General features: G+C 39.7%; 3 protein-coding genes across 3 annotated transcripts; all 3 read left to right on the forward strand.

Moving 5' to 3' along the window:
* Positions 1 to 358: 358 nt before the first annotated feature.
* Positions 359 to 2,190, forward strand: LOC121903643 (beta-crystallin B3-like). Its single transcript, XM_042420868.1, has 6 exons — positions 359 to 434; positions 793 to 890; positions 1,166 to 1,284; positions 1,387 to 1,519; positions 1,655 to 1,797; positions 1,917 to 2,190. Exons 2-6 carry the CDS (start codon positions 816 to 818, stop codon positions 2,176 to 2,178), a joined length of 732 nt encoding a protein of 243 aa, XP_042276802.1. The 5' UTR covers positions 359 to 434; positions 793 to 815; the 3' UTR covers positions 2,179 to 2,190.
* Positions 2,191 to 5,740: 3,550 nt separating this feature from the next.
* On the forward strand, positions 5,741 to 7,424 carry crybb2 (crystallin, beta B2). Its single transcript, XM_042420869.1, has 6 exons — positions 5,741 to 5,820; positions 6,180 to 6,267; positions 6,427 to 6,545; positions 6,752 to 6,884; positions 6,987 to 7,129; positions 7,256 to 7,424. The coding sequence occupies exons 2-6, from the start codon at positions 6,205 to 6,207 to the stop codon at positions 7,422 to 7,424; spliced, it is 627 nt and encodes a 208-aa protein (XP_042276803.1). The 5' UTR covers positions 5,741 to 5,820; positions 6,180 to 6,204.
* Positions 7,425 to 8,338: 914 nt separating this feature from the next.
* Positions 8,339 to 11,129, forward strand: ctu1 (cytosolic thiouridylase subunit 1 homolog (S. pombe)). The gene is made up of 3 exons (XM_042421327.1): positions 8,339 to 8,503; positions 9,424 to 9,924; positions 10,040 to 11,129. Exons 2-3 carry the CDS (start codon positions 9,429 to 9,431, stop codon positions 10,573 to 10,575), a joined length of 1,032 nt encoding a protein of 343 aa, XP_042277261.1. The 5' UTR covers positions 8,339 to 8,503; positions 9,424 to 9,428; the 3' UTR covers positions 10,576 to 11,129.
* The last annotated feature ends 2,640 nt before the right edge of the window (positions 11,130 to 13,769 follow it).

The following is a 13,769-nucleotide window of genomic DNA, read 5'->3' on the forward strand; positions in this document are numbered from 1 at the left end:
AGAAACAGTTATTCATGAAAGAGCTGTATTTGATCTCAATACTAACACTAACCTGAATTTGTTAGGAAGTTTAGTGCAGTTAAGCTTGGGTGTAATCCGGGCGTGTGTGTATGTTTGTGTGTATTTGTGCTGAGCGGGGCTGTTTGCTGAATCCTCTTGGCTCTCTCTCCCTGTGCCCGCACACAGTGCTTGCTGGCAGGCAGGCAGACAGGCAGGGCAGCGTGTGCCAACACAGCTGCCTATTGAGAGGCAGCGTTACGGACACAATGTGAGCGACAGACTTGCTGTATCAACAGCTCCACCTTTTCTGCTGTTGTGGCCAGAAATAAACCATAAATACCCCCCCGTCTCTGCCCTCTAATGGCTCATCCCCACCAAACACCAAGTGGCACCGAAAAAGAGGGACACTACCACTTCCTAGCAGTCATACCCAGGTAAAAGCCTCATTCTGGGGACATAGGAATCAACAGTAGTCGGTGTAGTGATTCCAATGCGATGGAGTTAGATGATGCTGCATGAGTGAAGACCAATTTGGAGAATTTTAGTATCATGCATTGCAATGGAGCCTAATGAAGGACTATTTTATTTTAAAGAATTAGGCTGTAATCTGTATTCTACTTTAACTTTTAAGTCAAATATTCTAAACATATACGAACTGAATACACTCTTATTTAAGGATGGGTTATAAATTACAACTGTGACATTGAGCTGTCGTCCTCTGTGCATATCTGTTTGTGCTTGTACGTACATGATGGATGGTGCTTTGTCTGTGTGTCTGCTGCTGCCAAAAAGTGGAGGAGCAGTGGATCAGGAGGATGTCGGAGCAGCAGAGTGCCCCGGAGCAGCTGGCTGCTGGGAAGAGCCAGGGAGGAGCAGGAGCCACATACAAGGTACTGGAACAACTATCTGCACACAGTTATACAGAAATCTGACTGCTTGCTTATTGCTATATTATTATACAGAGCAGTGAATAGGCAGCAAAACATATGAAGTATTCTGTTGCCCCATCTGAATGCTGCAGCTCTCTTTTTTCATTTCCTTTTAACTTTTTCTCTATCATCACCACAGTGGAGAATTTGAACTACTTTATGAAAGCCTTTATCAAAGCTTCCTCTGGTGCCTTGCTGGTAACTATCCCCCTGTATGGTTTCTCTCTGTGATGCAGGTGTTGCTGTTTGAGTTTGAGAACTTCCAGGGCTGCAAGGCAGAGTTTTCCGCAGAGTGTAAAGATGTGACAGAGAAGGGCCTTGAGAAGGTCGGCTCTGTGATAGTTGAGTCTGGACCGTAAGTAATCCTCTCTTGATAAGAGAGAGATTGTGAAATTCACATTTTCGAGTTTTAAAATATAAAGCCGCCCTAACATAAATGTGTTTGTTTCCCTCTCAGCTGGGTGGGTTATGACCGACATGGATTCACAGGAGAGCAGTTCATTCTGGAGAAGGGCGAGTATCCACGCTGGGATACCTGGACCAACAGCCAGAACAGCTACTCCCTCTTGTCTCTAAGGCCACTGAAAGTGGTGGGTGACTAGTCTGAAATCTCTTCTGATATAAAGATGTGCAGGGTTTCAAATAGGAGCTTTTATTTTAACTCATAACTTCACAATTCTTTTTCCTTGTCATCAAGTATCACTGTGTCCGTCTCTCCACTTTAGGACAGTGCTGAGCACAAGCTACACCTCTATGAGAACCCAGGATTTACTGGTAGAAAGATGGAGATTGTTGATGATGATGTTCCCAGTTTGTGGGGCCATGGCTTCCAGGATCGTGTAGCAAGCGTCAAGGCTCTTAACGGAACGTAAGATCCTCCCTCCCTCCATCCGCCTTTCATCCATATCTCACTCTTGCATTTTTACCTCCTCAACTCCAAGCAAATAACTCGGGTGTTCACAGTTTGTGTGTATTCTCTTCTTTCAGATGGGTTGGCTACATGTTCCCAGGCTACAGGGGGCGCCAGTTTATCTTTGAACGAGGAGACTTCAAGCACTGGAACGACTGGGAGGCCCCCGCGCCCCAGATCCAGTCTGTCCGACGTGTGCGGGACATGCAGTGGCACAAGAGGGGCTGTTTCACTGTTCCAGACCCAGCTCCGGCTCCAGCTCCTGCCCCTGGCCCTGACCCTGCCCCTGACCCCGCCCCAGCACCACCTGCCCCCCCTGCCACAGCTGGAGCCAGCTGAGCAGGATCCTCACCTGCCTCCCCCCTTCCCCTTCCCCCTCTTACAGCCTCTTCTGCCTCCTGCCTTAACCTAACCATGGCAAACGCTGCTTGTGCCCAGTGAGGAGTGCCATGCATGTTTCAGTGGCGAATAAAAGTTGTTTGACCTCGATTTGGCCCTGTTTGTTGGTGATGTTATAGTTGTAAGTCAAAGTGGAGGTGGCGAGGTGAAAAGGGTATTAACTGAGATATAGAGATTTGGGGGAACCACAATCGGTAAAGTTAGGAGAAACATCTACTGTATGTGGAAATAATGTAGCCAGATAAACTGCAGATGTGCTTTTAATTGAATCTATTTTAAAGTCATGAGTGCCACTTTTATCGCTTGTGTATTCACAGTTTAGTCAGACAGCTCAAATCCTCAGCTTTAGGAGCACATGACTTATTCAGTGAATATGTGGATACGCATCTGCTTAACAGCAATGGAGATGATGTCATACTGTATGTATGCTTGCTATTAAAACAGAGTGCTCTGCATTCCCTCCCATAGTCATCATTGTCCATCTGATGCTTTGTGAAATGGTCATCAGGATTAACTGTATTTAACTCTTCTAAATATTGAAAAGTATCTCAAAACTTACATAGTTTTGTTAAGTTAAATATTAACCATCTGAAAATGAGTCAAGATCTATGTTACATTATCTAAATAGATTCCATCTGCAGATGTTATTACTTTTTATGACGACATAAAACTCCACATGCAAACCATTATTCAGTGGATGTTGATGTAATATTCAAAAATGGAAACGATTCCCCACATAACATGATTCAGAAGAGTCTTTTTCTACACACTTTTCTCGATATTTTAGAGCCTAAATAGACGAAAAACAGAGAATAAACTAAATTTCATCAACCCATATTTCATCCCATAGATGGCATCTTGAATACTTGCAAAAGACATGCAGACCCCCAGCTATGACCCTTTAGCTAGTACATCTGTAGGATACTAAACTCTACCATACTGAGTCAGTGAGAAAGAGCTCTAAGACGCATTTAGTAAGGGTATCAAGTCAGTCCATGCTACATAAACATTCATAATCCAGACAATTCTGTGGATTTCTAACATATTTGATTTATTTTCAGTGTATTTTGGACTATTTATATCCTGTAGAATCACATGTCAGTCCTTCACATAAGTCTGTGGTTTTCACTATGTAGCATACAGACTTTTTGACATACGCTTCAACACCCACAAAGGTTGCACCACAGAAGAGCTGAATTGTTTTTTTGGAGCCTTAAATTATTTGACAGAACCCTTAATACACAAACAATCTCATATATTCTTCATGAACGCAAGATTCCGAGTCTCTCGCCTCTGCAATAAGAAGTGCAATGCACAGCCAAAACCTAGCCAGTAAACTCAGAAACAGCACAAATAATAAACCAGTGCTTTGTCATACAGTTTTTTTCTTGTGTCAATTGAACTGAATTAAATTAAGTGTAATGAAGTGAAAATATATTCTAACAAAATAGAGACCACCTAGAATATTTTAAGCAGCACATTTTTACCAGATGATTCCACAATATTAAGCATCTCTCAAACTGAGCAAATATTCCACTATGTACATTATATGAGATTTATTCAGATGATGAACCAGCATTTGACTGAACCACAAACAGTTCACTGAACTATTTCACATAACATAACCTGGATAGTGTAAGGAAAGTGATGCCCAGATTCCTCACAGTCTCCATCTGTATCAAGCACTTGCATTGTACGTCAGTTTTATTCAGTACAATATAATATACTCTGTTAAACCCATCAAACTGGTATTTGAGTTAGCCAACAGACTTTTATAAAACAACAGAAATTTGTATAATATGGCTCCTCTCAGTGTTTTGGGAATATAACTACAAGACTACACAACTACAAGAAGACACAGAAACTTGGATTTGGCTTTGTGTCTCTTACATGTATTGATCTTTATGCACTTGTTCATATTGGTCAGAGGTCAGTTCAGCGCCCCTGTAGCCAGTCGGGTGCTCAGTTGTTTGTTTAAGGATAAAGTACCGCCATGATGTTAATCATCACTGATGTAGACAGTGCTGCTTACTGCCTAAAGAGCCATAAGAATTAAACAATTATTTTTATCAATAGGTCTATATTTGCAATTGTAGTTCTTTCATGACTTTCTTTTTGAATATTGCACTCTCATAAATTTGGTGTACTCAAATGAGACATCTGAAAAAAGAATGGTCAAAACTGAAGTAGCAGAAGCCGAGATATTCAGACTTTTAGCCCCCTGTATGGGTCTAACACTGGATTCTACATTACACATAATGCAACTTCATAGCATCCTTCATTATAGACCTTCCTGACCTGAGTAGTACCCCTCGTAATGAGTACACTTCATGTTTAAAATCAGTGAAGTGCCCCAAAAAATAAAAGAATGTTCTAAAATATAATTACATTTTGTCAGGAGTATTTCTTTTCATGGTGTCACATCATTTTTGGTAGGTGCTCTATAGGTCTGAACCACTGTTCTAGTGTTGAGTCTAACTACTCATTATACTGCTTTCTTGTTTAAACTACATCATATTTTGTGAATTTATGTTACATTATTACATTAAAACTCTCATTCTGCAAAGCAAATACTGACCAATAGTGACTTTTACTGGTGAAATAAAAAAGTATAGATAGTGGAATTTAAGTTTCACAAACTGTTACTATTCAAAGTACCAGTATATACGAGCACAGTATCTGAGTAAAAGCATGTTTACCCCCTACCCCTGCCCCTGCTCACCATTGTAATAGGCCGTCCCGCTGCACAACAATACAGTTCCATTGAAAGCATCCTGAAACCATGTGTCCATCTGTCCACAGCAGTAACACAATGCCCTCTCTGCCACAATGCCTTTATTTACATTAAACTGATTAGTTACATGCCTAAATACACATTTGAGTTTTCGCACATCTCTGCTTCAACAGAGTTGCCTGTCCCCTTGCAGGATTGTTCACATACAAATTCAAGGTAATTAAAACTAACTGAATTAGGAAATATGTTGTTTGAATTTTATTTTTAAAAAGGCTGTCACGTTGTTTTTTCTGCCAACAGGAGGAAAGATGGCACGTGGGGTCAACAAGTTTTAATGATTACTTTTTAACCTTTGGAGCAGGTTTTTTTTTTTTTTAATCTTTCCATTCAGCAGTGGCAATGGATTTCCACATGGAACAATATTAGTGTTTTCTAGAAGTAAAATATAATAAACCTCCAGTTGTGTAAATATTCAGCAGTATTCAGACTGTCCTAGTCTCTCTAACAAAGTAAAACCCATCTTTTTACAGTCCTTCCCTCTCTCTCTCTCACTCTCATTGTAGGTGTGGGACTCTTGGCACTGTTTGTGCTGAATCATGTGGATAACGAACAATGACTGGCTGGGTAAAACTGACTACTAATGAAATAACTTTGTGGGAGTGTGACACCCCGGGGTGGGGGCAGGCTACACTGTGACCCCTCATTTCAGTGTGTTGGGCCTATGGCAGGCCGATCTGCAGGCTGGCTTGGACACTGTGGGTACTGTTGGCAGAGTTTCCACCCCTGGGCGCCCCGTATATATTGAGCTCATCGTGCCATCACAAACACACTGGCACAGACAGGTACTGGTAAGCAGTTTATGTCCGTCATTCTGTATTTTATTAAGTTTACTTTTATAAATTTTTAAAAACATTTTCTTCCTTTTGCAACTATGTTTTAGGTTTAATCTCTGTAAACTTTATCCCACATTGCATTGCTGTAATTCTGTGTTCAAAAGGCTTCAGAAACTTGTTTTGGATGGAGATGGATGGACACTTTTATATAAATATACATGAGAAAACCAAATCTATGAAAGAGGGATTAACAGCAGTTTGACCTGCTCATATTTTAAATATAAAGATATAAAACTTTCACAAACCATTTGGACATCTGTTGATATTTATCAGAAACAATCATTAAGTTATACTTTTACGTGTGTTTTTTTCAGCTTCATCCTTGCCGATCCATTCACTATGGCCACAGATCACCAGAACCCCGCATCCAAGCAGCAGCAGCCAGGCACCAGTGCGTTTAAGGTTGGACGAACAAACTGATTTGATAACAATTTCCAGTTTTCTCCTTAGAGTTGGCGATTCCTATTTTGATTCTTGCATATTCCAAACATCCAATGTGTCCCTCTTGGATTTGTACACTTTAAATTGAGACCAAATAGATTTTTTTTTCTCCTTTTGCAGCTGGTTATCTATGAGCAGGAAAACTTCCAGGGACGCTGCCATGAGCTGACTGGTCCCTGTAACAACCTCCAGGAAGCAGGCGTGGAGAAAGTGGGCTCCATACTGGTGCTTTGTGGACCGTGAGTGTGGGTCAGAGACAGACAGAAAACTAGAAAATGATTTAAAATCCAACAACACAGAGAGACAGTGGGCAAGTCAGAGAAAGAGGGGGGAAATAAAAGGCCAGAAAAAAAACAAAATAACCTGTGATACATAGATTGCACCAGCTGTCATTTTGCTCCTGCACCAACCACAACCCTCCATCTCTTTCTCCTCGTCCCCTCAGATGGGTGGGATACGAGCAGCCTAACTGTAAGGGGGAGCAGTATGTGTTTGAGAAGGGGGAGTATCCTCGCTGGGATTCCTGGACCAACAGCAGGCGCAGTGACACCATTGTTGCATTCCGCCCAATTAAAGTGGTAAGAAAGCAGCTTTTAACTGTTACTTACACCCCCATCAGCCATCCCATCAGTTGCTCAACAAATCACTCACTGTGTGTCAATGCTTTGTCCCTCTCCCAGGACAGCCAGGAGCACAAGATTGTCCTTTACGAAAACCCCAGCTTTGCAGGGAAGAAGATAGAAATCATAGATGACGATGTCCCCAGCTTCCACGCACACGGCTACCAGGAGAAGGTCTCCTCTGTTAGGGTTCAGAGTGGCACGTAAGTCCATCATCCCACTAGATGTTGTGTGATATTGCACATAGCTGCTACATGTCTATTACCACTATCCTTTCCCCTCTAACTGTCTCTCATCTGTTGTCCCTCTCTGTGTTCCTGGCGCACCAGTTGGGTGGGCTACCAGTATCCAGGCTACAGAGGTTATCAGTACCTGTTTGAAAAGGGCGAGTATAAGGACAGCGCTGAGTTTGGAGCCCAGATTCCTCAGATCCAGTCGGTTCGGCGCATCAGAGACATGCAGTGGCATCAGAGGGGTGCTTTTCACCCCGTCAACTAAGCTTATGACTCTTTCCTATCATGAACCCTGACCTCTGCAGGCTTACTCCCTACCAGCAGCGAACCCTTGTCCCTCATCTACACCAAATTGCATTTTGATACCTATTGCAGCTGTTGCAATAGTGACATCAATTGAAGCAAATTAATAAATCCTTATTGCTTACATTTCACTTGGTTATGTGATTCATTTCTGTTTTGCACACCCATCTGCACAAGTTCTTCACCAAGATCTAAAAGGGAAATCACATGCAAATTTTAAGTTATGTCAAAAACACTGATTTATATTAATTAAAGATTGCCTCCACTCAAAAATGTGTTGTTCTTCTTGTTTCTACGGTTGGATATTTGAGCTTCACTGTGCAGAATGATGTGTGTGAAGAGTTTGACAATAGAAGACTGTTTTCACATTCAGCTACTGAAAGTGGAAAGTTTCTATGTGATCACTGAAAATCTGATGTTAAGGCGTGGTCCTATGAGCAGGATTTATAACATCACAACTAGTTTGGAGCCAATTCTGGTCCAATATTCAACTTACACAAGTGTGATGTAGAAACATGAAGCCTACAGTGCACACACACTGAGAATAGACTTTACAGTGAAATAGGAGACATGTTGTATCAGCAGTTAAACTTTTGAAATTAAATAGGCTATATTTACATAGCCTACATAACCGATTTTTAATGAGGGAGAAGGAGAAGATGCTATTTTAAGGATTTTAAAGTGGCGATTATACTTTTTTGTGGGAAAGCCATATCAGACAAACATTATTATTCCAAGCAGAGTATTTCTGTACGTTTTGATACTGTACCGGAGAGGATTTAGAGATTTCAGGGCTGACAGTAGTGCTGTTTGGTGCGCAGTACCCATCTCCAACCGACAGGCTGCGCTGCAGGGACTTTAAACTAGCGTCACTTCCGTATTTCCCGTGAAGAAGAGCAAACGTGATGAAACGACATGCTAGTTTAGTTGTTCGTTTAACACATGTGTTGTTTAAATACGAGGGTCTATATTTTTAGCGTTTTTCCTGGTGTACTTTCTCCCTACATTCCTCAGTTCAGACCTCGGCTCATCGGAAACGTGGTATGAAAATGTTAATCTAAAACAAACGAGATTAATTTACTGGCTAGCTTAGCTCGACCTGGAAACACGTTTAATGTTGACCGGCTGGTAAAACTGAGTTTGGTAAAAACTTTACCTAACCTGAATAATTGCCGTTTTGTTTTCGTGAGCTTTAATTATACAACGTGTCACTCAGTAAAAAGTGTCACAACCAGTTTAATACCGACAGTTGTTTGTTGTTCTTGAGACAGTCTCACATTTAACGTATACAGCGAAGATTCACTGTCAACATTATGGCAATTAAATGATTAAACGTACACTCCTGTTAGACGATGTTTGAAGACGTTTTAATGAACTTTTAGTTCCACTCTTCACTTCATCTTTCTCTAAAAACACTTTGAACATCTTGCTAACCTTAACTGTGTCGTTGTAGAGTTTGTCTGTGGGTGAAGTCGCTCCTCCTTTGTTTGACAGTATAACTCATCAACAGCAAAATAAAAATTTAGTTAATTAGTACATCAGTTTATATCTATGACATTTATCATGTAAATGTAATAATGCAGGAGTCTAAATTCCAGTTCTGTGTGTATTTTCCTGATGAGAGCTTTCCCAAAGTCCGGACAGCATTATTATAGAGAAGTGATGGAGTCCCTACATAAAGGGATTGTAGGGACACTCTTACTATAAGAACAGTACAAGATCACTTAATGTTACATGAGAGACTAGTGTTAAGATGTGATATGACAGTGAATGATAATGAAAGAGAAAAAGGTTTCCTCCTGTACTACACAGATCTATCCATCTACACTATAAACAGTGCGTCACCTGTAATAAAGCATCTGCAGCAATGAGATTGGGCTTTGTGGGTTGATGTCTTATTTATTTGGAGGCCTTTGACATGGGAACCCCTGTTAAAGTTTTCAACAAACTTTTGCCTACAGCCAAGATGCCTGTCCTGTGCAGCAGCTGTGCTGACAAGCGCGCCGTGCTGAGACGTCCAAAAACCGGTCACTCACTTTGTAAGGAGTGCTTCTTCTGGGCCTTTGAGGAGGAGGTGCATCAGACGATCGTGGCAGCAAAGTTGTTTAAACCTGGCGAGACGGTAGGAATCGCTGCCTCCGGTGGGAAAGACTCCACAGTGCTGGCTCACGTGATGAAGCTCCTGAATGAGCGATACAGCTATGGCCTCGAGCTTATGCTACTCTCTGTGGATGAGGGAATCACTGGTTATCGAGACGACTCGTTGGAGACGGTGAAGAGGAACCAGCAGCAGTATGAGCTGCCACTGAAGATTGTGTCATATGAGGAGCTGTATGGCTGGACTATGGATGCTATAGTGAAGCAAGTGGGACTGAAAAATAACTGCACCTTCTGTGGAGTGTTCAGAAGACAGGCGCTAGACAGAGGAGCCATCATGCTGAAAGTGGACAAGATATGTACAGGTAAGCCCAAACATAAACTTCAACCTTGAAATATGACTGAGCAGCCTTAAGATTGATGTCAAAGAATACATATTTTGCTCAAAATTTCCCCTGAATGTGTGTTTTTTTTTTTCAGGTCACAATGCTGACGATGTGGCGGAAACAGTTTTGATGAACGTCTTGCGAGGTGACATAGCTCGTCTGCGCCGCTGCACTGCCATCGCCACATCCAGCGAGGGTGACGGAGTCGTGCCGCGCTGCAAGCCCCTCAAATATGCGTATGAGAAAGAGATCGTTTTGTATGCTTATTTTAAGAAATTGGACTACTTTTCCACAGAATGTATTTACTCTCCCAATGCTTATCGTGGCCATGCAAGGACCTTCTTAAAGGACCTTGAGAGTATAAGGCCCAGCTCCATCATGGATGTCATCCACTCTGGGGAGAACCTGTCTGTGCGGGAGGGGGTGAAGATGCCTGTGCAGGGGACCTGCAGCAGGTGTGGCTACATCTCCAGCCAGGCGCTGTGTAAGTCCTGTGTGCTGCTGGAGGGCCTGAACCGAGGCCTGCCGAAACTCGGCATAGGCAAACACCACCGCCTGCATGACAAAATCCTCTCCCAGCAGCCCCTCACCGAAAAAGAGGAGAGGAAGCTGAAATCTGTAGACTTTTGACAAATATGACCTTTTTTGTGTAGCATCAGACTAAAGATATATAATGAAATTTTAGAATAAACCAAATTGTTTTTCTTTTCCATGAGAGGAAAACTTATCTGCAAAATCAAATATCTTGTTTTCATTTATCACTAATATTTATTGAACCTTTTATTTAGAACATTTAATTTTAGTAAAACTTAGAACCCCTCAGACCAGTGAAGCATCTTCACAGCACTAAAAGTCAGTTTGTTGCTGTTTTACAGCTGCTAACCTTGATCACTGAGATACTTGTGTTTATCTTGTGGTACCATTCAATAATAGCTGAATGATCCATGTATCCAGTTGTTTTTGTTGTAATATAATATCTGTACAACAAAACAAGATGGCGGAAAGTGGAAAATGTTCAGTTTATGTGAATGCTTTGGTGCTAAGACCTACATTGTCCCAGCATGTTTCATATCTTTATTTTATGCTACCTCTTATGCACCAGTCTCTGGGGAGGATATGATGATGGTTATGGTCACATTCCAAAGTGTTTTACTAACTATAATTTAATAAATAACTGTCATTTATCTCCATGTTTCCTGAAATATATGGATTAAAGCCCAGTGTTAACTAAGTAAACATGCTACATGAGCAGAAAGGTTTTTGCATGTGAACAAATTTTTAATCTCTCCAAACGATATGTTTCCTTGTTCCAAATATATGCAGGCTCCTCGATCACCCAGACATTTTTTCACCATGCTAATACAGTTTTTTTTTAATTTTTAAAATGTTTTATTGACAACATGAAATTTACAACGAGGATAAAGAAAAAGTGGGATAAAAGCTCTCTGATTCAAATATCACCAAAGGTGACGCTCATATGAGAGACAGTTTTTCACATATATGTATACTTGTTATGTCCTCACAGTTCTGACTGGGTGTCTAAATATACTTTAAGTGGCTTTGGATACACTGACGTTTGTTTTTTGGTTTGAGAATTTGCTGGTGTGAATGTAAGACTTACCAAATATCAAGAGCAAGTTTCCAAATTTATACAACATCACAGTCTTTAAAATATGACTTTCCTACTCCAAACAACACAACTGTTTCCTTAAAGTCAGCAGCAGCCATGCTGCTTATTTGAACAAAGTTCATCATGTCTGTCCAAAAGATGTGAGTGTAGTTGCGGTTACACTAAAGTCATATCAAGTTTCACCAGATCTTCCACAAGAAACACAGAACGTATTTATATCTAGATAAATATCTCTTTAAAAGACACTTCTTTGACCTTGTTAAGTGAATATTTAATAATCATGCCATCAAAGTCATTTTTTTATTAACAAAAGGATAATATACAAACATTCAGCTAAACAGTAGCAGCACATACAAATCAGATTTAAATAGCATAAATGCATATGAAGAACATAAATGAAAATATTAAAAGATAGTTACATAAAATAAAAACAGAACACATAGCTTATCACTTTTTTGGTTGTTTAGTAAACTGAGTGATTCAAACAGAATTTAGTTCTAGGAGAAAAGGTGAGATCTTATATAATGACTTGGAAAATTTCTGTTTGTGAATAAAAAACTTTTCAAATAGAATAATGAAATTAATCAGATATTCAAGAGCGCCATCATCTGGATTATCATAGTAACAAATAATATCTTTAAGATTAAAAGAGTAGACAGCAGCTCAAAACATTAAGACTCTAGATCTGCCCAAAATTTTTGGGATATTTCACAATAACAAAATAGGTGAGAAATTGTTTCTATATTATGTTTACAACAGATACAACAAATATCAATGTCAGTAAACGTAACAATAAGACAAATATCAGGGTGTACTGTGTGTAAAAATCTAAATGTACCTTCTTGGCCTTGTTTGAAATACAGTACTTATAATGTAAGAGCCAAGCCTCTAGGTACACTTTTATTCTTTGAAAAGTTTGGTGAATATGCTTATTGTCGCTATTAAAGTCATTTTTATTTATGTTTTCTCTCCTTTATTAAACATTCTGAACACACAGACATTCAGCTGGTGGACATTTTGTACAGTTCAAGATTTCAATGTTTGAAAAAGGTGGATATCAATCAAATGAAATATGAAAAGCTAAATTCAATTAAAATTAAAAAAAATCTAAACATGATAAATAAACAATAACATCAGTAAAAGTCAATATACGTTAATCAGCAGCTACAGAAAATAATTCTTTAAAATATAGCAGTGTGCGTTCACTTTTTTTCTCCTTCACAAGGGTTCATGTATCAATGAACAAATTGAATTCAACCAGAAACATATTAAAGACTTAGAGAATCTTGCCTTATGTATGTGAAATTTACCAACCACATGTTTAAGATTTGTCATGTAACAAACAAAGCTTTTTCTTTATATACACTGTTATTGTTAACATTAATATTATTGTTGTTCCAAATTATATCCTTATGTGGTGAAAAGTTGTGAACGTAACATAATTTCCAAGACAGTAAAGCTTGCTGATAAAACTTTGAGAGCTTTAACGGTGTTGTAGAGTTTTCTGACTCCCCTCTCTAAAAATGCAAGATGTGACACATACCAAAATCACGCAGATGGCATATCTGGACCTCTACTACTGATATATAAAGTCATTTGTAACTAGTAATTATATAAGATGTTAAGAGTTAATATTTCATAAGCCTCATGTTTACATTGTTATGAAGAGTCATGCAAAAGGTTTGATGTAATGTTTATAAAAGGAAACTTTTGTTAAGGGGCTAAATATTTTTGTTGAATGACTGTATTTGCCTTCCACGGCTGTAGGGGTTGGAATGCTATTTTTTGGAAATATTACTCAACAAGGAGTAGGCCTAGGTGGTAAAATAAACTTGGCTTTGCTTTACTCATGTAAAAGGCAACCCCCTGCCAATCTCTCCCCTGTTGTCAGTAGTTACAAGTGACTTAATATATAAAGTAGAGGTCTAGACATGCCAACTGAGTTATTTTGGTATGTGTCACATCTTGCATTTTTAATATAAGAGGGGAGTCAGATTTTGATAGAGGAGAAAAAAGGGACCCTACAAAATCAGACCCCCGTTATCTCTCCCTCATTAGGTCCAGATATGCCAACTGAGTGATCTTTTGTGTGTCACATCTTGCATTTTTAATACAAGAAGGGAGTCAGATTTGGTCAGATGAGAAACGAGGGACCCTACAAAATATCTTTTTCCACACAAATTTGATAAATAAA

This window comes from Thunnus maccoyii, chromosome 9, assembly GCF_910596095.1.
Source record: "Thunnus maccoyii chromosome 9, fThuMac1.1, whole genome shotgun sequence".
Classification (NCBI taxonomy): Eukaryota; Metazoa; Chordata; class Actinopteri; order Scombriformes; family Scombridae; genus Thunnus; species Thunnus maccoyii.

Excerpts from the sequence above, each read along its gene's own strand:
- ctu1 (XM_042421327.1), top strand. The coding sequence starts at position 9,429 with ATGCCTGTCCTGTGCAGCAGCTGTGCTGACAAGCGCGCCGTGCTGAGA. Across the intron at positions 9,925-10,039 it reads AGTGGACAAGATATGTACAG|GTCACAATGCTGACGATGTG; the intron begins GTAAGCCCAAAC and ends TTTTTTTTTCAG.
- LOC121903643 (XM_042420868.1), top strand. The coding sequence starts at position 816 with ATGTCGGAGCAGCAGAGTGCCCCGGAGCAGCTGGCTGCTGGGAAGAGC. Across the intron at positions 891-1,165 it reads GAGCAGGAGCCACATACAAG|GTGTTGCTGTTTGAGTTTGA; the intron begins GTACTGGAACAA and ends TCTGTGATGCAG. Across the intron at positions 1,798-1,916 it reads GTCAAGGCTCTTAACGGAAC|ATGGGTTGGCTACATGTTCC; the intron begins GTAAGATCCTCC and ends CTCTTCTTTCAG.
- crybb2 (XM_042420869.1), top strand. The coding sequence starts at position 6,205 with ATGGCCACAGATCACCAGAACCCCGCATCCAAGCAGCAGCAGCCAGGC. Across the intron at positions 6,885-6,986 it reads CATTCCGCCCAATTAAAGTG|GACAGCCAGGAGCACAAGAT; the intron begins GTAAGAAAGCAG and ends TCCCTCTCCCAG. Across the intron at positions 7,130-7,255 it reads GTTAGGGTTCAGAGTGGCAC|TTGGGTGGGCTACCAGTATC; the intron begins GTAAGTCCATCA and ends CTGGCGCACCAG.